Source organism: Crinia signifera, chromosome 6 (assembly GCF_055691185.1).
Source record: "Crinia signifera chromosome 6, ASM5569118v1, whole genome shotgun sequence".
Classification (NCBI taxonomy): domain Eukaryota; kingdom Metazoa; phylum Chordata; class Amphibia; order Anura; family Myobatrachidae; genus Crinia; species Crinia signifera.
In genome coordinates this window covers 128725573-128750501 of record NC_139222.1, presented here as the reverse complement: position 1 = coordinate 128750501, position 24929 = coordinate 128725573, and the positions used below count along the sequence as shown (strand labels likewise).

General features: G+C 42.6%; 1 protein-coding gene across 1 annotated transcript; it reads right to left on the bottom strand.

The window, feature by feature from the left end:
* Positions 1 to 92: 92 nt before the first annotated feature.
* On the bottom strand, positions 93 to 24929 carry PSMB3 (proteasome 20S subunit beta 3). Its single transcript, XM_083147145.1, has 6 exons — positions 24701 to 24929; positions 21702 to 21886; positions 12013 to 12120; positions 1505 to 1682; positions 1074 to 1168; positions 93 to 220 (listed from the first exon to the last, which is right to left on the bottom strand). The coding sequence occupies exons 1-6, from the start codon at positions 24701 to 24703 to the stop codon at positions 172 to 174; spliced, it is 618 nt and encodes a 205-aa protein (XP_083003271.1). The 5' UTR covers positions 24704 to 24929; the 3' UTR covers positions 93 to 171.

The following is a 24929-nucleotide window of genomic DNA, read 5'->3' as shown; positions in this document are numbered from 1 at the left end:
CCTTTGCTACCTCATTCAGCAAAGCCCATGTACTTTATTCCATAAAAGTTTGTTTTTCCACAGCACCGTATTCTGAATAAATCAAAGACATGCTAGATTGTGTTATTTTATTTTTCTCTTTAATTTAAAAAAGTTACATCGATCAGCATCAGAATCTTGTTGGAGGAAATGTTAGTCCATACGAGCCTTCAGCGTCCGTGTTGTAATCTTATCTTTTTCTCTGCAAAGACAATATTTTCTCATTTGATTAGGCCATCAGTACAGATTCCACTACACAAACATTTGATCACAGCCAGCAAACTGACCTATTAGTCATGTTTACCATTTGTCACCATGCTTACAACGAATATAGCTTCTAGTAAAAAACTATATCCAGATTGCATTGATATTTACGGGCCAATCCTAGGAGATCCTAATCCTTGGAGACCAGCCAATCAATTCCTAACTGTAGTCTTAAAAAAGGACAGTTGAGAGCAGATTGGCTGGTACTTTCTCTCTCTCTCAAACTTACATCTGGGGTAGGAAGATTCTATTAGCCATATGCAATAGTCAGATAGTAATAGGGCAGGGGTGGCAAGATCCATAAAGTATCACATTAAGCAGTTGGGCCATTGCAAAATCTAGCTTTGTACTGTTGTGGATCACAGTTTTAAAATTTCAGTAGATGGTGGTTGTTCCTGTGTATACCCTACATAACAATGATCGTGCAATGATTTCCCCTACATAACAATGATCGTGCAATGATTTCCAAGATCTGTTGGAGTAAACATCTGTACCTAATCCAATGTATATCTGGTAGCTCACACTAACTATAATGGGTATTTGAAAATGGTGCTGAAATATAATAAAGCAAATGCAAAAGTTGATAAATGGTAAGAAAACAAGTTCAAGTGTGATAAATATGGTTGGTCGCAAAGAGTTCCCCTGTTTTAAAAAATACCACCACACAAAATGCCTTTTAGTACTTGGGTAAAGTGTCTGGACCAGCATTGCCCTACCTCCTGTTTATGCCTTAAATGTGAATGAGGGAAGGGACAGAGCACGCCTGATATCTGCTAGACCCAAGTACTTACATGATGTGTACAACCACTCCCATTCCAGAGACAGCATCTCTATCCACAGCATTTAGCATTGCTTGGGAAATGGTTTCAAACAAATCCTCTGGTTCCTTTATGGAGGAGGGAATCAAAATAAGTAATTAGTGCAGTATACATACTAAGTGTAAATGCTGAGCCTTTAGGAAGTTATGTGTTCATATAAATCACCTTTAAAAGAACTGCAGAGAAAAAAAAAATATGCAACAGTGCACCCATTTTAAGGTAAGGGAAAAGGTGCGCATGTGGCAGGCATGACAGATTGATCATTCAGTACCATATTTAATAAATGTGCTCGAGTATAACGCAATTAACAAGTTTGCTGTATAAAGAATATTTCCCAGTATACATAATTTTTAATGCAAGAAAACAAAAATAAAAAAAAATTGCCCACAACATTTTATACTCACCAAGTCTGGCTCCCAGAGAGACTCACACATCCCATACATCTGCTCTGAACAGGTCCCACTCACTACGAAATCTTCAGTCACCATGGGACAACCGATGAGGTCCAAAGAGCAGATGAATGGCTCAAAAGTCTTTGGGTCCAGACCAGCAATAACTGGTTCAACATAATAAGGGCCAAACCTTGCAGAAGAATAAAAATGTCAAATCAATTATTCTACTAAAACTACATTTGTATTCTAATGTAAAAAAAATAAACTCCACTTAAGATATTAAAAACTTCTACAATTCAAAAACATTTTGAAAACTTCCACGACAAATAAAGCATCAAGCTATGATGTGAGCACTTGCATTCAATAATTAATATCCACAAGTTTAACCCTTAGAGTACCAACGTTGCTGTGAGAGATCCTCAAAATATCCACTAAAAAGGCCACTGACTGTTCTTTTAGTATGAATAAATACACATACAGCCAAGTCAATTAATTGAAGTTTCGTTATTTATTGCACACATATATATATCGCTGAGAGCAACGCCAACATTTTTACAAATATTTTGAGGATTTCACAGCAATGTTGGTGGGTGCTCAAAGGGTTAAGCTATGTTTAATTCCCTCGAATGAATAATATATATATATATATATATATATATATATATATATATATATATATATATATATATATATATATATATATATATATATATATATATATTTCATTCATATATTCCTAGTGCTCTTAGGGATTTTCAGGAAAAGCCTCTTATTTAGCAAAAACAAAACACCTTCCATAGTTCCCAAAAGTAGTTTCATACAAGATATAAACCTATAGTTCTGTACATGATACATTATTTCAGATAAATGCTAATTACATGTTCACATTAGCACAACTTTTATGGATCAAAAATGTGTGAAATCTGGACAATTTGGCATACCATTGCTAACAATCAGACACCACATGTGGGTATTGCATAGTTGCCTACCCTCCTGCATTCTGCAGGAGACTCCCTGAAATTGCAGCAATCTCCCTCATGTCACCTAGCCCACATTACACGGTTACAGTTTTGGGGGGAAAAAAAGGAATGAGAGACAGATACATTTACATTGAATCATCAGCACCATTTCACAGCACTTTAGCAAGTATAGTAGCTCTTACTAACTGATTTGGGGCTCATCTACATTTGGGTATGTCATTTTAAAAGATTCCTCTCAGATGTAGCAGTACACAACCATGCTTCTAAGTGCCACATTCACAATCTCTCCATGGAACTAGACACGCCCTTTGGGTGGAGCATGACGCACCCCCTCAATATGGTGCTGTGCAAAATTCTACTACCAACTATAATCTCCCTAAAATTAGTTTTCAAAAGTAGGCAAGTATGGGGTATTGTTTGCAACTGACTAACCCAGGCATGGACAAACTATGGCCTAAATTCCTTGGGTTAGTCCAGGCATTACCAAGCTATGGCCCTCCAGCTGTGGTGAAACTACACATCCCAGCATGCCTTGCCATAGTTTTAGCATTCCCTAATTGCAAAGGCATAAGGGCTGGAGGGCCATAGCTTGGCCATGCGTGGACTAACCCAAGGAATTTAGGAGATATCCTTATTCAGGTAGGTCTCTCCAAGAAAGGCCCAGACAGAGTGGTTCCCATTGCAGAAGGAACGCTTATTACTACAGTGAACGCAACTGTTTTGTTGATTCATCACAAGTAAAAATTAATCTAAATTTTTCACAATATATAACATTTTTCACCACAGCTGAGAATTGTCTGACAAACTTTGGAGCCAAGAGATACATGTTTGACCTAAAGCTGCAAGACATTAAAGCCTATAATTTATAGTTTTTTGTTTTTTTTTTAATGCACAATATTAACACCTGAGGGTGTGAGGTTTTGGATCAAGCTCAACTATAGAGGTCTTGATCCACAAAAAGCAGTTTACAGTAAAAATTGAATACACTAATTTTCTTGTAACTGCTTGGTAGCAACCTAAGCAAACTCATTTTGTGTTTATTTTAAATTCGTAGTTTATTATTTTTATTTATTTACAGTTTCTTATATAGTGCAGCAGATTCCGTTGCGCTTTACAATAGTAGACAGTGATAAAACAAACTGGGTAACAGACAGACTTGGAGGTAAGAGGGCCCTGCTGCAAGCTTACAATCTATAGGAGTTCTATAAGGAACTGTATAACACAGCTTATATCACTGGTTCCCAACCCTGGTACCCCCAACAGTTAATGTGTTCCAGGTCACCTGACAGGTGCACTAATTTACATTTTAAAAGATCCACAGGTGGAGCTAATTATTTCACTTGTGGTTATGTGTGGAGACCTGGAAAACGTGCACTGTTGGGGGTGCTTGAGGACCAGTGTTGGGAACCACTGGTTTATAGAAATGGTTCCCAAACTTGATTCTCAGGACCCCAAACTCAGTGCACGTTTTCCAGGTCTCATCACAGTGACAAGTGAAAATCAACTGTGGATCTTTAAAGTGTGCCTGTAATAAATACACCTGTGCAACTGCTGGGTGACCTGGAAAACACACTAAATGGGGTCCTGAAGACCAATACGACAATATATGGAACATTTATTCTGCCAAGTCCCAGTGCACTGAGAAAGTGGATCAGTAAATAAAGGACGGGGGGGGGGGGGGGATGCTCATTGAACTACAAGCATATATCAGAACACGTCCAGTAGGTCTTAGTACACGATTATCTATGAACCAAAGATAAAACAGGTAATCTGTAAATCTTAAACTGGCCATACAGTATATCAGAACAATTTTGTTTAAACCAGCCAGCAAGTGACAGGAGCTTGTTTGATCCCACATGCCAAAGAGTGGTGTAAAATGTCTCCAAATTATTTGTCTGACTCATTTCAGTATGGAGGAAAATTTCCAATTTCAACCAAGTGAATGAGAAGTAGGCAGTACTGCCTACATTTGTCACCGCTGGCTTTTGGCTCTAGGACAGCACTGACCAGGACCTGCAACATACAACTATTCCTGTATTGTGTACCTCCGCAGATTGCACACCCTGCCAGCGCTGACCTATGCAGTGCACCAAGCTGGTTGCTCAGAAGGTTTCTCTGTGGGCAGGATGTGGGTCACGTGGATGTTTCTGTGCAGGGTTCATCATACTAATGCACAAGTACTTGCTTTCCAATTCCTACGTAGTGCGCCCACCATGGATGCCTCATCTGGTGCACTTGTGGATGGGATGAAAAATACTTGGACCTGAGTATACATTAAAATCACCCATTTTGGGTAGTTTCTTTTATGGGTAATCTATTCCACCCAAGGCAATCCTACGCAGAGCGCCTATGGCTGCCGCACTTGGTACCTTGTCAGGGTGGAGTACACAACCCATGGAAGTTATCCAAAATGCTGCATCACTCCTGCATTATGATTACTGTGTGCTCAAAGGTTTCTTTTGTCTGTGACTTGTCTGTGACTGTACCACCAACATCCTCTGTATTATGTGCATTGTTTTGTTAATGTCTGTAAAGCGCCTTGAGTCCTGTTGGAGAAAGTGCGCTATATAAACTAAAAACTTAAACATAGTGGGTTTTTTTTGTTTGTTTTTTTAAATCGATCGCTCAGAAATGAAAAAAACGTATCACTTGTGTGTATGCCCCATAGAGATTGCGATCCCACATATCACCATCGCCTGTACAGATCACTAGCACAAGCAGTCAAGATCTAGATAGATCGCCTGCTTGTGCATAAAGAACACAGTGGTTAGCACACATCGCTATGTGTGATCTAGCTAACCGGGAAATCACCTACACTACATCACTTACCAAACATCGCTAAACAGAATCACCCTGTGTGTACAGGGCCAGATTCCTGCTAGTTTCTGGTTGGTTTCAAATCTGTTATATAACTAGGTCACAAAACATCTCATGATCTCACCTCCGCTCCACATGCAATCATTACAAAAATTAGGCCACCGTTTATAAAGCTTATCTGGGAAAATGTATCATTTAATAATGCCAATGTATAATTTGTATAAACTTTTCTGGGGAAAAAAATGTCACACTCAAGGATATTCCAAAATAGAATTGATTTGGACTGCATAGTTAACTTTGTATCGTCAAAAGCAGAACAAAGTGTTTTATAACATGTCGATAAGGGATTTGTCAAGGAAAAAAAAAGTGTCATATTTATGTATAAAAAGGGGGGCTAGGGGAGGAGATGGAAAAGAGGGAACCATGTAAATGGACCCAGTGGTAATTTGGGAGATCTTTATAACAGTCCCGAATGGAAGTGTGTAGTTGGTGAAAGCACTACAAATGCCAGTTGGAGAGAGCAAGGGTTGAAAGAAGAGCACTAAACTCACCACAGGATATAAAAAAGGTGTCCCATGCAAGTATGCCTACAGCTCTATGTTTGAGGTCAGAGTAAATAAGATGCTTTTCTGCATCTGAGGAAACAATGCCAAAAAGCCAATGCTGGAGGAAAGACATATTAAGAACACCTCTCATAATGTCAGGATTTCTACATATTTATCTATAAATATAAAAAAAGTTATACAGAAAGTAATTGTTGCTGGTTTTTATTGTTAAATCTGGGTCTTACACAGACCTGGAATCAAAGTTTAGTGGAGATATCTTACTTTGAATGTTCCAAAGCTGGGCATGAGCAGCTACAAGTCCTTGCCAGTGGTATGTAACTGGAAAGACGGATACTGGACATCATATGCCCCTAACTGTAATTGCCCCAGAGTTGTGTGCACTGACTAACTTACATTTAACTCTGCATCGGTTGCTTTATAAAATAGAACGTTGACTGATGCCTAATAAATATGTATGAAATATATATATATATATATCACAAAAAAAAAAAAAAAAAAAAGAGGCTGGAAAAGAGAAATGGAGAGAAGAAAGGCTGCCTTCTGCTTGGTGGCACAATATGAACTGAAGAAGCAGCAGAGTCCATTTTTAAGGCCATGAAATGTTATCTGCATCATGTCAGCAGTATATTTCAAACTTAATTTCCACATGTTTATGTTCCTTTTTTTTGGTGCATCATCCATTTAGCAGTACAGGTCGAGTATCCCGTATCCGAATATCCGTTATCCAAATTATTCCGAAAACCAGACATTCCAAAAAGTGAAAAAAAAAATTTTTTTTTGCTAAAAACTCACTGGGGACATTTGTAACAGCATCACTGGGGACATGATATGTAACTGGCACTATATATGTACAAGAAAATGATTGCTTGGCATTCAAATTCAGTGCTAAGATAGTACACACATTTTGTTTCACGTTTTGAAACCTTGTTTTTTGAACAAATAAAATATATTTGCGTGTATTTTATGTGGTAATAAAATATATTTGTGTGTATATTATGTGTTTATACAGCATACATGCAAGATACTTCAAAATACATCATTGAAATATTAAAATATTCCGAAATACGGAATAATCCGTTATCCAAAATTCTCCTGGTCCCGAGCATTTTGGATAAGGGATACTCAACCTGTATGTATTTAAACTGCTTTCTTTACAGTGATTTATGGATAGTAAAAACACACACACACACACACACACACACGTAAGATATTAGCAAAATATAAACCCAATTCATTCTATTGCTATTAACATTCCTTCCATGATTATACAGTATAGCCTATGGAACGTTATCACAGGGTAGTCATAAGTCATTTCCCAAATGCAGAACAGTCTTTAGCTAGATGCTGTGTGTAGAAATCCGATAACTGGTTATCAGAAGTAAGGGAGCAGATATTGGAGGTGCTTCGTCAAGCTGCGGTGCACTTTGGGCCTTATTCTAGTTCACTCTCTGACAAAATCCTTCTTAGATGGACAAAACCATGTGCACTGCAGGGGGGCAGATGTAAAATGTGCAGAGAGAATTAGATTTGGGTGAGTTATTTTGTTTCTGTGCAGGGTAAATACTGGCTGCTTTATTTTTACACTGCTATATAGATCTCAATTTAAAGTAAAACCTCACCCAAATCTAATTCTCTCTGCACAAGTAACATCTGCCCCACCTGCAGTGCACATGGTTTTGTCCATCTAAGAAGGATTTTTCAGAAAGAGTGAACTAGAATAAGGCCCTGAATGGGGTTGTCACACCCATACAAAAACATACATAGGAAGATCAATGTTATGCCAAGTTTTGTCTCCCTGTATTGTTCCTTTGTACGGCGCTGCGAAACACTTGTGGCGCCTTATAAATAAAATTATAATAATAAAAAAAGGTTTGTGCTCCGTGCTATATTAAGTAAAAGTTAAGTTTTGTAGAATACAAAAATTATAGTACAGTGTATGTATTAAATTTGATAAAGTTTAATATAAGATTATTAGTAGCATTAAAACCATAATAGGTGCATTCATAAAAACATATGACGACAATAAAATAAAACAATTGGTATTAAAAAAAAATAATAATAATAAAGTATTGCCTGAGGGGAGTTACTGTGAAAAAAGTCCATACGGTACCGTATTTTGTTGTCCGCTTATTTTTCCAGATCCGTTCCTATATTGCCTTTGTGGGAAAGTCCATCACTTAGAATTGTAATCCAGCGATATTGCGTGATATTGAATAGTTCCCCTTAGAAGGGTCCCGATGTTAGGGAAGGGGGTTCAACTGTGGGAAAGCACTCCCAAACTGGTCCGTGAACTCCACACCTTTGGTTAGTGCAGCAACTCTGATACCACTTTCACATCGCAGACACGTTTTAAAAACCGGTATTTTAAAACGGTAATTAAAACGGGTCAGAGCCTTAATAGTGACCCAGATTACCGTTTTAAATACCGGTTAAGTGTCATTCACATAGCAGTTGAAACGTTTCATCCAGAACACGTTTCAAGGCAGAGTGTGACGATTGCCTGTCATTATGTGTCTGCAGAGAAAGCTGTGCATGTGCTGGGCTGGGGATGGGACACCTTCCCCTTACAATGCCCTGTACTAGGAGAGAGTTGCCCTTCAGCACATACTCAGAACAGGGAACAGACACAGTATTGATGGTGGTGCCCCCTTCCTACACACAAACAGGCACCTCGCGCCGCCCCCCCCCCCCCCCCCCCCCGGAGAATGTACTAGGCGGACGGGGATGGCAGTTCGCGGTACAGCTGAGACAGTTTTCTGCCTGCCTCGCCGCTCCTGGCCACAGTGATCAGATAGGCTGTCTGATCACTGTGGCCAGGAACAGCGCGGCTGGTGGAAAACTGAGCTGTCAGCACAGACGCGGTAAGCAGTAAGCAGGGAGACGGGGGAGAGGAGAAGAGTGGAGGAGAGAGATCTCCAAGCCCCAGCGCTCACCTCCGCTGGCTATTATCCCCCGACAAGCTACCGTGTGTGTCACACGTATCAGCGTCCAGCCTACCCCGCTCGATCCCCGGTGCCTGCTGACATATAGGAGGGGAGGGGGCGCCACAAATTTTTTGGACAGGGGCCGCAAGTTACACCACTGCTGTGCCCCCCTGACCACAGGACAGCACATGGCTACACCGGTATGTTGGACTGACCCCTGATGTACCTCTACTAGTGCAGGCTTGACTGTAGGAAAATGCTTTTGTTTGTAGTTGTAGCCTATCAGTGCTTGTGCTTGTGTTGTTTGCCTGAAATACCGTTTCAGACAAACTGTACACATTCACATTGCAGAAAAAACGGCAAGGAACCGTGTAGGACTCTGCTTTTTACACGGTTCGAAATGCCAGTTAACTTTAAAGGGTAAATCGGCTGTGGTGCATTCACAGTGCAGGCTTAAACGTTTTAAAAAGGGAAAAAAACGGCAATATACCGTTTTAAAAGTGCGATGTGAAAGGGGTATGAGCTGGATTGAGAAGGTGATTAAAGACTTGGATCGAAAAGATAAATAAGGCTGGTCCGGTCTCTGGAATTATTGCAGGGTCCTGTATAGCAAGCAAAGTTTCAACAGTGCATTCCCTCTCAGGCACCAACGTGTTTCGCTGTTAGGACGGGTTTAACGGCGGAACGCATTGGTTGCTGAGAGGGAGTGTACTGTTGAAACTTTGCTTGCTATACAGGACCCTGCAATAACTCCAGAGACTAGCCTTATTTATCTTTTTCCACCCAAGTCTTTCCTCACCTTCTCAATCCAGCTCAGAGTTGCTACACTAACCAAAGGTGTGGAGTTAACGGACCAGTTTGGGAGTGCTTTCCCACCCCACCCCCCCCCTCCCTAACATCGGACCCTTCTAAGGGGAACTATTCAATATCACGCATTATCGCTGGATTACAATTCTAAATGATGGACTTTCCCACAAAGGCAATATAGGAACGGATCTGGGAAAATAAGCGGACAACAAAATACAGTACCGTATGGACTTTTTCACAGTAACAAACTGAGATTGTTTTCTTGGGATCCCGCTTCCCATGTCCTAATTCTGCTGCTTTCACATTGCCTAAACATTTGGGACCCGGTATTTTGAAACAGTATTTAAAACAGTATATTAGCGTTTTAAACTGGTTTTACACCGCACATAGATCATAAATACCGGATCTCAAGCAGGTTTGCAGTGTAAAAGCAGGACAGACAGTAGCTATAAGACAGCGTAGTGCATTTGAATGAGCCGTTCATTAAATATGCGCATATGTAAGGAGTGGCTCATTACATATGCACTGCGCTCTCTTTAGTCTCCAAAGCCAAATCATTCATACTCTGGTTCTTAGATCAAGTGACTGCTCTGAATAGGGGTACTTTGTACCTTTTTATCATAGGTGAATCTAGAGTTATGATAATGGGTGGTCCCAGATCTAGACACAACAGCAGTGGGACCTTGGCCTCACACGAAGGAGGTGTGGCCTCACAAAAGGGGTGTGGTATTACACTTTAGACCATACACAGTAATGCCCATTACACATTTTAGCAAACTCCATAATACCCATTACAGATAAAGCCACACGCCGTAATGCCAATTACACATAAGGCCACACACCATAATGCCCATTACACATTGTGCCACATCATGATGCACATTACATATTTGCCACATAAGTGCTGCTTACCTACGTGCCCATTGCTAGGGGGTTCTTGCTTGATGGCACCATAGTACCCATTACACATGATGCTGCACACCATAGTACCCATTACACATGATGCCGCGCACCATAGTACCCATTACACATGATGCTGCACACATAATGTCCCTTACACATTAAGCCACACATTATGCGTAATGCACCCACATACCGCCACTTGTAGTGTCCCTTAAGCAATGCCCCCAAAAGAGCCACTTACTATAAACTTTTATATGAGCCTTCGCTGCTGCTGCAGGGAGAGATGGAGAGTGGTGAAGCTGCTTCTATGGGGAGAGGAGCAGAGTGCAGCGCAGAGCACGCTCCCACTCCCCTCCTGGTGTCCCCTCTAGCCGAGTGGACATTTCAAATATTGTGTGCGCTGTTGTTGTGCGTGACGTCGGGGGAGCACATCGGGCGCCGGCACTACATGATTAAAAGGGGGGCGGGCTGAGGTGAAAGCAGGGAGAAGAATTGGAGTGGAAGCTGCAGGGGCGACAGTCATTGACAGCTGGGCAGAGAGCACGGGGCTGCCCGGCTGTATTCAGAGCACTGCAGGTCACGGCTGTTTGAAATAATACCCCTTTCACAACAGAAAATGCAGGGATTTACTCGGAAATATGGTCCCAGGATCATGCAGGGACATTCCCAGGCTGACCCCTTATACACCAGCCTAGTCCCTGCATTTACTGGTGTGAGGGGGAGAGACAACCACTCCCCTATCCCTACCCCCCCTTTAACCAACCAGCTATATCTTCGGAACCAACTGACCCATTTACATGGGACCAGTATCATATTGAAGAACTTTTGAGTTGGCTGCGAATGATTTTGGTCCCGTGAAACTGGGCTGTTTGGTTCCAGAGAAACCTGCCCTCAAAGAACATAAACAGTCATGAAATTACATTTAAGAAATGAAAAAAAAAAAAAAAAAAAAAAAGGTTTAACCTCAATATCCCTTGAACCAGTTAACCCATATGGATCGAGCCTGGTATCAGATTGAAGACCCAGCGATTTGGGTTAGACTGAGATCAACCTTGAGCTTCAGGGATGCCGAAGGGGGAACTGGCAGCCGTTGAACTGGGTGGGGGTCGGAATTAGCGGGTCCCATGTTATCCTATAGGGAAAACGTTCCAGCTTTGCCTGGCCGTATCACCGGTTCCCAGGGGGCTAGAGACACGGGGCTAGGCTCGTTGGAAAGCCCCATCCCTCAGCTAATGGGTGGTCCTGTGCACCCCCCCCGGACCACCCCCTAGATTCGCCTATGCTTTTTATGTATATAGCCTTGCTCTATGAAAAGTTTTAAATATCTTCTTGGTTACTTTTACCGTTCAATGAAAGTTATATTGTGCTCATTTTATTATCGTTATAAATCATTACCGATTACCCTCTAGTTTTAACCACAAGTAATTGTACAGTTTTCTAGGATTGTTATGTGTTTTTCATTGGATTTATTCACTTAAACATATTGAATTGATTGTTATTAGTATTGCAGATGTGCTTCTCACCTCCTCTCATACAGCAAATTAGAAACCATGCTCATGAATGTTTTGGGTTTAATTTGGCGGCCTTCCTTAAGTTCGTACAAATTGAGTCTGAACTTCAGGCGTTGGGACCTGGAATAAAAAGAAAACTTAAATACAGCACAAAAACTTGCTTGTACATAGCGATCACTTCTATATAAACTACTCAAGTTGAGTTTGCAAGGTCCCCCAGTTTGATCATTCCCCCCCCATGATCATAGGCACCCAACACTAATAGCTATAGAAGAACATATGTACTGAATTCTTAAAATTTAAATATAGTTTCCTAGAAAATCATCTGTAGGCAGAGTGGGAGAATATGTAGCTTAATACACACACACACACACAAACAGATAATAGACTAATAAAACTAACTAAGTCAATGCCCATTAATACGGAGTCAACTTACACTTGAGGTTCTGGTCTTGGGGAAAGATTATACTAATGAGTCAAAGTTACTTAATTTTATTTGGGTGTGGTATGGGACTCCGACAGTCGGGATCCCGACAGTCATTATCCCGACGTCGGGATCCCGACAGTCATTATCCCGACGTCGGGATCCCAACTGCCCGGAGTCAGACAGCATGGCGAGCGCAAAAAAGCCCCTTGCGGGCTCGCTGCGGGCACGGTGGCTCGCTACGCGAGCCACCTATTCTATTCTCCCTCTATGGGGGTCGTGGACCCCCACGAGGGAAAATAGCAGGTGTCCGTCGGGCACCCGGCTGTCGGCATTTTGACAGTTGGGATCCCGACGTCGGGTAAATGACAGTCGGGATCCCGACGTCGGGTAAATGACAGTCGGGATCCCGTCCGGTACCCCTTTAATTTACACAGTTAAAACATGAACTGAATACATTAGAAATCCATATAAATTCAGATGCATGTATTATTCATTTACCTTCCTGAAAACATCGGATTATACTCACCGATAATTCCTTTTCTTCTTAGATCCCATGGCAGCCTTCACGAGGGGATGAAATCCCAATGTGAAGGCTGCCATGGAATCGTAGAAGAAATAAGGTTTTATTTTCCAAACTGTAAGGTTTGACGAAGGTTATATGATCTCATCACTAAATTATGTCACTTGGGGATATTTGTGAAAGGCAGAAATGTTGCCAGTTTTCGCATTGAATAAGGATGAATCAGCATTTTTGTGATTGTCTGAAACACACAGATAGTCGAAAAAGATGTAGATCGGCGAATCCAAGTCTTTTGTGAAGAAAAAAAAAAGTCAGCTAATTGGACAATTTAGCGTTCGTTTCCGACAATGCAGATTCAACTTTAGTCGAATCTGCAGCTTCAAGTTCCAGACAAAAAATGGCAGAGATTGAATATGTCTGTGCCGTATTTCCTGTCTGCGGTGTAGCTCTCTGCCTTGGTGCTTCTTGCACAGTCTAGTATGCATCTCAGCACTAATATACAGACCAGACTGTGCTAGAAGCACCAAGTCAGAGACACTCCAGGCAGAAAAGAGGAACAGCACAGGATTTGAAAGGTGCAGGGTGCTAGAATAAATACTGAGTGCATGTGTGTTTCAAATCTTCTTATAAAGGGGATGCAGTTAAAATCCCGGCGGTCGGGATCCCGGCATTCAGAATCCCGACACATTCTCCCTCCGTGGGTGTCCACGACACCCCTGGAGGGAGAATAAATTAGTGTGCCGAGCGTAGCGAGGCACCGGGCCCGCTGCGCGGCGAGCGCAGCGAGCCCGCAAGGGGGGGCGATCCACGTCCCCCCCTTGTCGGGATTTTGGCTGTCGGGATTCCGGCGTCGGGATCCCGACCGCCGGGATTCAGTACTGAATCCTTATAAAGTATTCACTGCTTGAGTCCATCCCATGTCATAAGAGCCATATTATATTTTCAGGAAGTGAATCGCCAGGGCACTCAGCAGACTTAGGGGCAGATTTATTAAGCTCGGTGAAGTGATAAAGTGTCTGGTTTTTATCACCGGCCAATCAGCTCCTAACTGTAAAGTTACAGGCTTGGTTTGAAAAATGATTGGTAGGAGGTGATTGGCCAGTGATAGAAAAAAAAAAAAAAAAACAGACACTTTATCACTTCTACCCCTTAGTAATCAATTTACGGTACTTCTTTACTTTCACGGCGCCAGCATGGCGCCGCGCGTACTTCCGGGTTACGCTCGCCACTAACTAAGTAAAATAAACTAAGTTAACGCCATGCCAACATGGATAGTTCATACCTCCACTATCCATGTTGGCATGGAGATGATTTTAATTAGCGTGGCAAGCCACCGAGCCCGCAGCGTGGGCGAGCGAAGTGAGCCCCTCAAGGGGACTCTGACGCGCGGCGCCATGAAAGTACAGAAGTACCCAATTTACTTTATTCTTATTTCTTAACCCCTTCCCGACAATTGACGTACATTTACGTCATGGTCGGGAAGTACTTCCCGACACATGGCGTAAATGTACGTCATGGCATTTAACTGTCACCGCGTCTATAGACGCGGTGACAGTTTCAACATGTCTGCTGTCCCTGACAGCAGACATGTCCGTGCATGCCCAGGGGGGGCTGCGATGCCGCCCCCCCGTTGGCGATCGCTGTGATTGGCTGTTCAGTGTGAACAGCCAATTACAGCGTTTTCCTGTGTCACCGGCGAATAACGTTCGCCGGTGACACGGGATCGGAGGTGATTGGTGCTGTAAAGTACAGCACCAATCACCGCGGGGTGTAAGGGTGACACTGGTGTCACCCACCTCACCCCGCCCGCCCCCAAAGGCCGTGATTGGTCCGTCGGACCGACGGACCAATCACAGCCATGGAGGGGGGTTTAAACTAACGGTGACTGCACTGCAGACGCCATTCCGGTCTGGAATAGCGTGCAGTGCGGTCACCGTGCCCAGCTGTCGCCATTTACTGACCAGAACCTTGCAAAATACTTACCTGATCCTTGCAAATATCTTGCCTGCTTCATCACTGCTTGTAGTGTGCTGGATGCTTCCTGGATCCTGTTACTTGTGACTTCCTGTGCTGCAGTGTAATAGCGTTAGTTAGATAGAGAGAGATAGAGAGAGAGATAGAGAGAGATAGTGTCAGAGAGTGCTATATTTTGTGCTGCTGCAGTGTGATATAGTTATAGAGAGAGATAGAGAGAGATAGAGAGAGATAGAGAGAGATAGAGAGAGATAGAGAGAGATAGAGAGAGATAGAGAGAGATAGAGAGAGATAGAGAGAGATAGAGAGAGATAGAGAGAGATAGAGAGAGATAGAGAGAGAGAGAGAGAGAGAGAGAGATAGAGAGAGATAGAGAGAGATAGAGAGGCCTAGTGACAGAGAGTGCTATATTTTGTGCTGCTGCAGTGTAATAGTTATAGATAGAGAGATAGAGAGAGATAGAGAGAGAGAGATAGAGATAGTGACAGATTGTGCTATATATTTTTTATATAACTGACTGCTGCCCCCCCTTTTGTGCTGATCAGTATAAATTAACTGATCAGCAACTTTTTGGGGGCGCAGGTTTTTTTTTATATATATATATATATATACCTGTCACTGCTGCTGCTGCAGTGTCATAGAGTGTTAGATAGTGAGAGATAGAGATAGAGAGAGATAGTGACAGAGAGTGATAGAGAGTGCTAAATTTTGTGTCTGCTGCCCCCGCCTTTTGTGCTGATCACTATATCTGAGGTGATCAGCAACTTTTTGGGGGTGCAGAGGTTTTTTTTTTTTTATATATACCTGCCAGTTGCACTGTCAGTTGCACCAAAGGTTGTGCACCTGCTGCCCCTCACTGGTAATCAGTGTCGCATCACTGATCACCTTTTTTTTTTGTGTGTGTGCTGTGGGGTCTTTTTTTAATTTTTTTTTTTTTACACACACTGTGATTTTGTGGGTGTCCTGTGGCCGCTGTGCGCTGATCAGTGACGTACATCACTGATCATCTTTTTCGGCACAGGGTTGATCTATTTTTTATTTTTTTTTTGATCAAATTCCTGTTGCCTTTGAGCGCTGTTCAGTGACGGACGTTACTGACCAACATCTGTGCTCAATTTTTGGCGCAGGACCTTTTTTTTTTTTTTTTTAACCCCTTCAATTTTTTTTTTTTTGTATAAAGTCTTTTTTTTTTCTGCACTACATACACACTACACACTACATACCCCCCGGGTTGAAATAAAGTTTGTACCCCCCCCTACACTATACACGTGTTGAAACATTTCACTACCAGTAACACAAAAATAAAAATGGCATCCCAAATGTCATCCCAAATGTCATCCCAGTCATCCAGAAGAATGTATTCAGCGGAGGAGGCATATGCCATGCTTGCTTCTGACTCTGACACAGCCAGTGATGCAAGCGGGGAATTTGAAGGATTCGCCTTAAGCTCCTCTTCCTCCTCTGGTGATGAGGGACCCCCTCAAAGACGCCCCCGTAGAGCAGCTGAGACCCCCCCCCCAATAATTGATCTCGTATGGACCCCACCACCAGACAATTTTGAGCCCCAGGTTCCTGAGTTTTTGGCCATGCCAGGAATCCAATTTGATTCCACAGGTCTCAGAGAAATTGACTTTTTCAAATTATTTTTCTCTGATGATTTTATAAATTTAATGGTGGACCAAACTAATTTATATGCCCAGCAGTTTATTGCTCAAAACCCCACGTCATCATTTGCTAGGTGGACCCCTGTAGATGCAGTAGAGATGATGACGTTTTGGGGTCTGGTGTTTCATATGGGCATAGTAAAAAAGCCAGAAATTAGGCAATATTGGAGTACAGATGTTCTGTACAGCACCCCATTTTACCGTATGGCCATGCCCCGGGCTCGATTTGAGACGATCCTTAAATTTTTGCATTACAACGATAATGCACAGTGCCCACCCAGAGATGATCCCACCTTTGACCGGCTATTCAAAGTCAGGCCGGTCATTGATCATTTCAGTGCCAAATTTGAAGACATGTACATCCCAGATAAATTCATTTGCATAGACGAGTCCCTTATACATTTTAAAGGAAGGGTTAAATTCCGCCAGTACCTTCCCAGTAAGAGGGCAAGGTATGGCATAAAAATGTATAAGCTGTGTGAAAGCACCTCAGGGTACACTCACAGGTTTAGGGTATATGAAGGGAAGGATTCAAGAATTGAACCGCCAGAATGCCCCCCCTCCCTCGTAGGTGTTAGTGGAAAAATTGTCTGGGATTTAGTGCACCCCTTCCTGGATAAAGGTTATCACCTCTATGTGGATAACTTTTACACCAGCATCCCCCTGTTTAAGGCCCTTGGTTCAAGAGGTACAGCAGCTTGCGGTACTGTGCGCAAGAACCAAAGAGGCCTCCCAAAAACGCACATTGCCCAAGTAATGAGAAGGGGTGAAAGCAGGGGAATATGCACCGAAAATATGTTGTTGGTCAAATATAAGGACAAGAGGGATGTCCTTATACTGACAACAATTCACGGAGACAGTACCACCTCCGTCCCTGTACGAGGTACCAGTACCCACACCTCAAAACCTAATTGTATCCTGGATTACAATAGGTACATGGGCGGAGTGGATCTTTCAGATCAGGTACTGAAGCCGTACAGTGCCCTGCGGAAAACAAAAATCTGGTACAAGAAGGTGGCCGTGTATATCATCCAGATGGCACTGTATAACGCTTACGTGCTATTCCGTTCCACCGGCCAGAGGGGGACATTTATGCACTTTCAAGAGGAAGTCATAAAGGGCCTAATATTTGGGAACCAGCAGGCAGAGGGCCCCAGTACTTCTAGTACTGGCCCCCGTATTGTACCAGGGCAGCATTTTCCTGATGAAATCCCCTCCACTGGAAAAAAGGGCAGGACACAAAAAAGGTGCAAAGTTTGCTATAAAAAGGGAATAAGAAAGCAAACTATTTTCCAGTGTGACACTTGCCCCGACAAACCCGGCCTATGTATAAAAGGAGTGTTTTAAAATATACCACACATCTATGGATTATTAGGTTCATAATTTCACCGTGCTTCGGGGGTCTTGCTAATGCCACATAGCACCCACCATTCATTCCACCAGAATCTGAGCTGCAAAATCCAAAAATCACTCCTTCCCTTCTGAGTCCTGCCATGCACCCAACTGGTATTTTTTGGTCACATGTGAGGCATTGCCGTACTCGGGAGAAATTGGGGCACATATTTTGGGGTGCTTTTTCTCCTTCATACCTTCTGAAAATGAAAAATTTTGAGCCAGAACTGCATTTTTGTGTAAAAAAATGTAATTTTTCATTTTCACTGCCCACTTGTATCAAAATTGGTGAAACCCCTGGGGGTTTGAAATGTACACTATACCCCTAGATGAATTCCCTGAGGGGTGTACTTTGCAAAATGGGGTGACTTGTGGGGGGGTTCCACTGTATTGGTGCAACATAGCACCCACCATTCATTCCACCAAAATCTGTGCTGCAAAATCTAAAAATCACTCCTTCCCTTCTGAGTCCTGCCATGCACCCAACTGGTATTTTTTGGTCACATGTGAGGCATTGCCGTACTCGGGAGAAATTGGGGCACATATTTTGGGGTGCTTTTTCTCCTTCATACCTTCTGAAAATGAAAAATTTTGAGCCAGAACTGCATTTTTGTGTAAAAAAATGTAATTTTTCATTTTCACTGCCCACTTGTATCAAAATTGGTGAAACCCCTGGGGGTTTGAAATGTACACTATACCCCTAGATGAATTCCCTGAGGGGTGTAGTTTGCAAAATGGGGTCACTTGTGGGGGGGTTCCACTGTATTGGTGCTTTGGGGGTCTTGCTAATGCGACATAGCACCCACCATCATTCCACCAGAATTTGTGCTCCAAAATCCAAATATCACTCCTTCCCTTCTGAGTCCTGCCACTTTTTGGTCACACATGAGGCATTGCCGTACTCGGGAGAAATTGGGGCACATATTTTGGGGTGCTTTTTCTCCTTCATACCTTCTGAAAATGAAAAATTTTGAGCCAGAACTGCATTTTTGTGTAAAAAAATGTAATTTTTCATTTTCACTGCCCACTTGTATCAAAATTGGTGAAACCCCTGGGGGTTTGAAATGTACACTATACCCCTAGATGAATTCCCTGAGGGGTGTACTTTGCAAAATGGGGTGACTTGTGGGGGGGTTCCACTGTATTGGTGCAACATAGCACCCACCATTCATTCCACCAAAATCTGTGCTGCAAAATCCAAAAATCACTCCTTCCCTTCTGAGTCCTGCCATGCACCCAACTGGTATTTTTTGGTCACATGTGAGGCATTGCCGTACTCGGGAGAAATTGGGGCACAGATTTTGGGGTGCTTTTTCTCCTTCATACCTTCTGAAAATGAAAAATTTTGAGCCAGAACTGCATTTTTGTGTAAAAAATGTAATTTTTCATTTTCACTGCCCACTTGTATCAAAATTGGTGAAACCCCTGGGGGTTTGAAATGTACACTATACCCCTAGATGAATTCCCTGAGGGGTGTAGTTTGCAAAATGGGGTCACTTGTGGGGGGGTTCCACTGTATTGGTGCTTGGGGGGTCTTGCTAATGCGACATAGCACCCACCAAAATTCAACCAGAATCTGAGCTGCAAAATCCAAAAATCACTCCTTCCCTTCTGAGTCCTGCCATGCACCCAAATGGTATTTTTTGGTCACATGTGAGGCATTGCCGTACTCGGGAGAAATTGGGGCACAGATTTTGGGGTGCTTTTTCTCCTTCATACCTTCTGAAAATGAAAAATTTTGAGCCAGAACTGCATTTTTGTGTAAAAAAATGTAATTTTTCATTTTCACTGCCCACTTGTATCAAAATTGGTGAAACCCCTGGGGGTTTGAAATGTACACTATACCCCTAGATGAATTCCCTGAGGGGTGTACTTTGCAAAATGGGGTGACTTGTGGGGGGGTTCCACTGTATTGGTGCAACATAGCACCCACCATTCATTCCACCAAAATCTGTGCTGCAAAATCCAAAAATCACTCCTTCCCTTCTGAGTCCTGCCATGCACCCAACTGGTATTTTTTGGTCACATGTGAGGCATTGCCGTACTCGGGAGAAATTGGGGCACAGATTTTGGGGTGCTTTTTCTCCTTCATACCTTCTGAAAATGAAAAATTTTGAGCCAGAACTGCATTTTTGTGTAAAAAAATGTAATTTTTCATTTTCACTGCCCACTTGTATCAAAATTGGTGAAACCCCTGGGGGTTTGAAATGTACACTATACCCCTAGATGAATTCCCTGAGGGGTGTAGTTTGCAAAATGGGGTCACTTGTGGGGGGGTTCCTAACTTTTAGCATCTTATGGTGCCTAGAAACCTACATGGTGCCTAAAAAATAATCTCATAAAAAGGAGGCTCCAAAATCAAGTAGGTGCTCCTTCTATTATGAAGCCTGTGGTTTGGTCAACCTGCACACTAGGGCCACATATAGGATATTTATGAAAACAAAAGAATTGGGGGAATCAATTTTTAGTCACATTTCTCTAGTAAAATGTACTGTGTTCCTTAGAAAAATGTATTAAAATTGCAAATCTGCAAAAAAAATGAAATTTTGAAATTTCACCTGCACTTTGTTTTAATTCCTGTGAAACACCTAAAGGGTTAACAAACTTCCAAAATGCTGTTTTGAATACTGTGAGGGGTGCAGTTTTTGAAATGGTATCATTTATGGGGGTGTCTCACATACAAGTCCCTCAAAGTCACATCAGAACTGAACCCTAAAAAAATCAGTGTTTGAAATTTTCTTGAAAATTTGAGAATTTGCTATTCATATTGTAAGCCTCCTAGTGTCCAAAAAAATTAAAAGGAAGTTGAAATAATGATGGAAACATAAAGTAGACATATGGTCTATGTTAGTTATTAACTATTTTGAGTGGTATGATTATTTGTCTCACAAGCAGAAAATTTAACATTTTGCAAATTGCTAAATTTTCCATTTTTTTTACGACATTTTGGTATTTTTTACAAAAAAACACAGACTGTATCGACCCAAATTTACCACTAATTTGAAGTACAATGTGTCACGAAAAAACAATCTCAAAATCACTGGGATAAGTAAAAGCAAAAAAAAGTTATCCCCACTTAAGTGAGACATGTCAGATTTGAAAAAAAGGGCTCTGTCAGGAACGCAAAAACTGGCTCTGTCAGGAAGGGGTTAATGAGCTGTAATTCAGTATTCAATGTTGACATTTGAGTTTGATAAACAGAACTTTTTGAATAAATGAAACTCATGCATCTGTTGGCTCAAGTAAAGGCCCATACACACTGGATGACTGAGCTGAAAGTAGCTCAAGATAGCACGTTTGAGCAGCTTTCAGCTCAAAGCTGCCCAGTGTGTATGACCCGGCGATGAGCGCTGTTACGCACCCCCGCATCATCACCGGGAAAGTCGTTCATCTGTTGGTATTACCAGCAGATGAGCGGCTGTGAGGATGGCTTTGCATAGCGCTATGCAAAGCCGTCCCCCCCGTTGCCATCAGCGCCGGGCAGGGGGAAAGCCGCATGCACTGCAGCGATGATAGCAATCATCGCAGTCCATACACACTGGGCATAGTCGCCCAGTGTTTATGGACCTTAACAGGCAGACCTACGTCACAATACATCAGGGCAGGAAACATCAATATCAATGTGCTCTTGGAGGCTTGCACTGTTGAGAGGGGTTTGGAAAAAGTTATGCAACCACTAGTCTAATGACAATATTCTACTTCAGATACCAACAAGACCTCTTACACTGTCAGCACATCCGTTGCTAGACCAGCCAATCCAATGAATAAGCGCTCTCCCATGGGGAAGATTTTCTGGAAGTCAGTGGTCACCATCTGGGCTTGAACTCCAAAGCGTCTGTCAGCAGCTACTGCCACGCAGTTCTTCCCCCTCATGGCCATAACAGCCCCACCGTTATATGACATAATAGACTGCAAAAGAGAGATACAATTACAAAAAAATAAAAATAAACATTTTAGTTGGCAAATATATAAATATAGCTTGAAGCAGTGCAAATTTCACCAATATCTTCATTTTTATCCAATCTGTTTACATAAAGTCATCACTCCGCTCTTCCACTCTACTGTTTAGTACTTCACATTCAACACTGACAGTAAACCATATAGGTGGACAGTCAACCATGCAGCTTTAGATACAGTTGCAATAATATCTAAAGCTGGGCACTACGGATGGTGTAATGGTTAACATTACTGCCTCACAGCACTGAGGTGGGGATTCCCACCATGGCCCTAACTGTGTGGAGTTTGTATATTCTCCCCATACTTGCATGGGTTTCCTCCGGGTACTCCGGTTTACTCCCACAATCCAAAAATATACTGGAAGGCTAATTGGCTCCCAACAAAATTAACCCTAGAAAGTATGTGCGTGCGTGTACATGTGGTAGGGAATATAGATTGTAAGCTCCACTGGGGCAGGGACGGAGGTGAATGTTCAAATATTCTCTGTAAAGCGCTGTGGAATGTGTGCGCTATATAAGAACTTAATAAAAACAATTAATTAAGAAACATAAATAAATAAAATCACCTTAATTCAAACACACCTATTATATACACAGATACTGTGGCAGATTAAAACCAGGCGATATGCAGGCTTGTATCTAGCCTGCCCCCAAATCTGTGCAATCTCCCAGTCCAATGTTCCGTACTGTACCCCACATCATGGCTCCATCCATTCCACTATCACAACCCACCCCCTCACATACTTTTCCAGTCATATAGAAGGTCGTCCTGTTCTCCAGCAGCCGACTAGAGTCTGTGTCAGGTTCAAGTACAGAACATGGGACCCCCTGGGTTAGCATAACTAAACTGCTTCAGATCATTAAGCTTGTGCAGAACATTTTGACCAAGGTTGCCAGCTGATTGGTATAGGTTACTATTCCCAATAGATGTTAATGTGGATAGTGTTCTGAGGCAGTTTATACCCCTTTCAGAGACACACGAAAATCCCAGGTTTTTTCACATGAACGCGCCCCAAACCTGAGACTAGCGTATGTCTGAAAGGGTATACCCGGTATTTCACTCCCGGATCTGAGCACCTGCAATTGACCAAGGTTTTTCCCGGTATTTTACTCCCGGGTATAATACCCGGCTTATGTCTGAATGGTATTACCCGGGTCTTTCAGTTTTAAACATGTGATGTGGCTTTTTTTTGCTGCCGAGGCATCTTCTGATGAGGTCATCAGCTGCAGCCGAGGAAGACGCCTCAGGCACATGTGCGGAGGCGCTTGCAGAGGCAATGGCTGCATGTTGCTCCTTTGCAGCAACATAGTGCGTGGAGAAGTGGAGATCAAATCTCAGGCACTGTGAAGGATGCCATTGTGTATGCAAAAATATTGCAAAGGTCCTTGCCCATTTTAATGATGAAACACTGAAATGCATGAAAAGCCTGGCTTGTGTGTGAAAGGGGTATACCCAGGTTTTTCCCGGTTCTGAGGTGTAGTGTGAAAGGGGGGTCTGTTACTAAAATCCCGGGAGTGACCTGGGTTGAAAATCCTGGCCAAAATCCCGGGTAGTATGTCTAAAAGGGGTATTATTTATGCTAGCCCAGGGGTTCCCATATATGCTGTACTTGAGCCCCTGTCCCGTCTCACTTGTAATGACAGGTATTGGGGCATGTGCCGAGTACTCTGCTGCAGGCACATTGATGAGCTGGTACAGACCTTCTGAAATGATTCTTTAGATCTGAATGGAGAGTAAGGTTATGGTGTACTTTTATAAAGCCAGATTATGAGTTACCTATATTTTGCATACATCACAGGATGGGGGAAGGGGTTTGAAGATATACTAAGGAATCAATCCTATTCGCTCCGAAGGGTGCGAGGTGCCATTCTAACTCGTTAAAACGATGGCACCAGCAAACGAATTAAGCCAATCTCGTACCCTTCACTGGGCCAAACTCAATTAAAATTGCTCGTATGGAGAGGAGAGCGCTTTTAGGCTAATTCTGTCCAACGTAAAGTGCGCCCGGTGCCATGATGATTCGCATCTGCAGATCATCCGCATCTAATAGGATCGACCTCTAATGGTGTGTACACACTTGTACAATCATGACTATATTACAATTTAGACTATCTGCATAAAATATATACAATTTAGACTATATAGTGTAGATCTGCACTATATAGTCTATGCAGCCAAGACTTTCTGGCTGCGATACGGGAGTGCGCATCGGGATCGCAAGGGTTAAAACCTGTGTGATCTGCATGAGATTTGGACTATATAGTCAAAATATCATGCACATTGTACAAGTGTGTACACACCATAAGGGGCAGATTTATTAAGCTTGGAGAAGAGATAAAACGGAGAAAACGGAGAAAAGGTAAAAGGAGATAAAGCACCAGCCAATTGCAGCTCCCAACTGTCTTTTTCAAACACAGCTGATTGGCTGGTGCTTTATCTTTTTACCTTTTCTCCGCTTTATCTCCAGTTTATCTCTTCTCCAAGCTTAATAAATCTGCCCCTAAGTCTTGACAAGAGGTAAAATGCCACGCTACAGGCGGTGTTTGAAAATTGACAAGAGCTGGTTAGTAGGTAGTTTATCTCTCTCCCATGCTTAGCACATCTGCCCCAATATACAACGCTGAGTAATATGGCGGCGCTCTGAACATAAAATATGCCATATTTAGCTACCAACTATGTCATAGCCGCAGCCTTGCTGTAGTCTGCCCTAATAACATAGCCGCCATCCACCTCCACGCATCCAAGCCCCGGGTTCCCCGCTCTCACCATTTTCGACCGGGTGTATTTCCTCTTCTCTATACCCAAAATCGAAAGCAGCAGCCGGTTCCTGACCTGCACTGAAAACACAAGGATATGCCCCTCTGCACGCTGATAGGCGCATCCACCAGCCACTACGTATGTCGATTCGTTTAGAGTCCCGTCAGTCACTGCTGATTGGCTGCGTTGCTAAAAGGGGCGGAAAGAAGTAAATAAGCAGAGTCATAGAGGCGCGCAG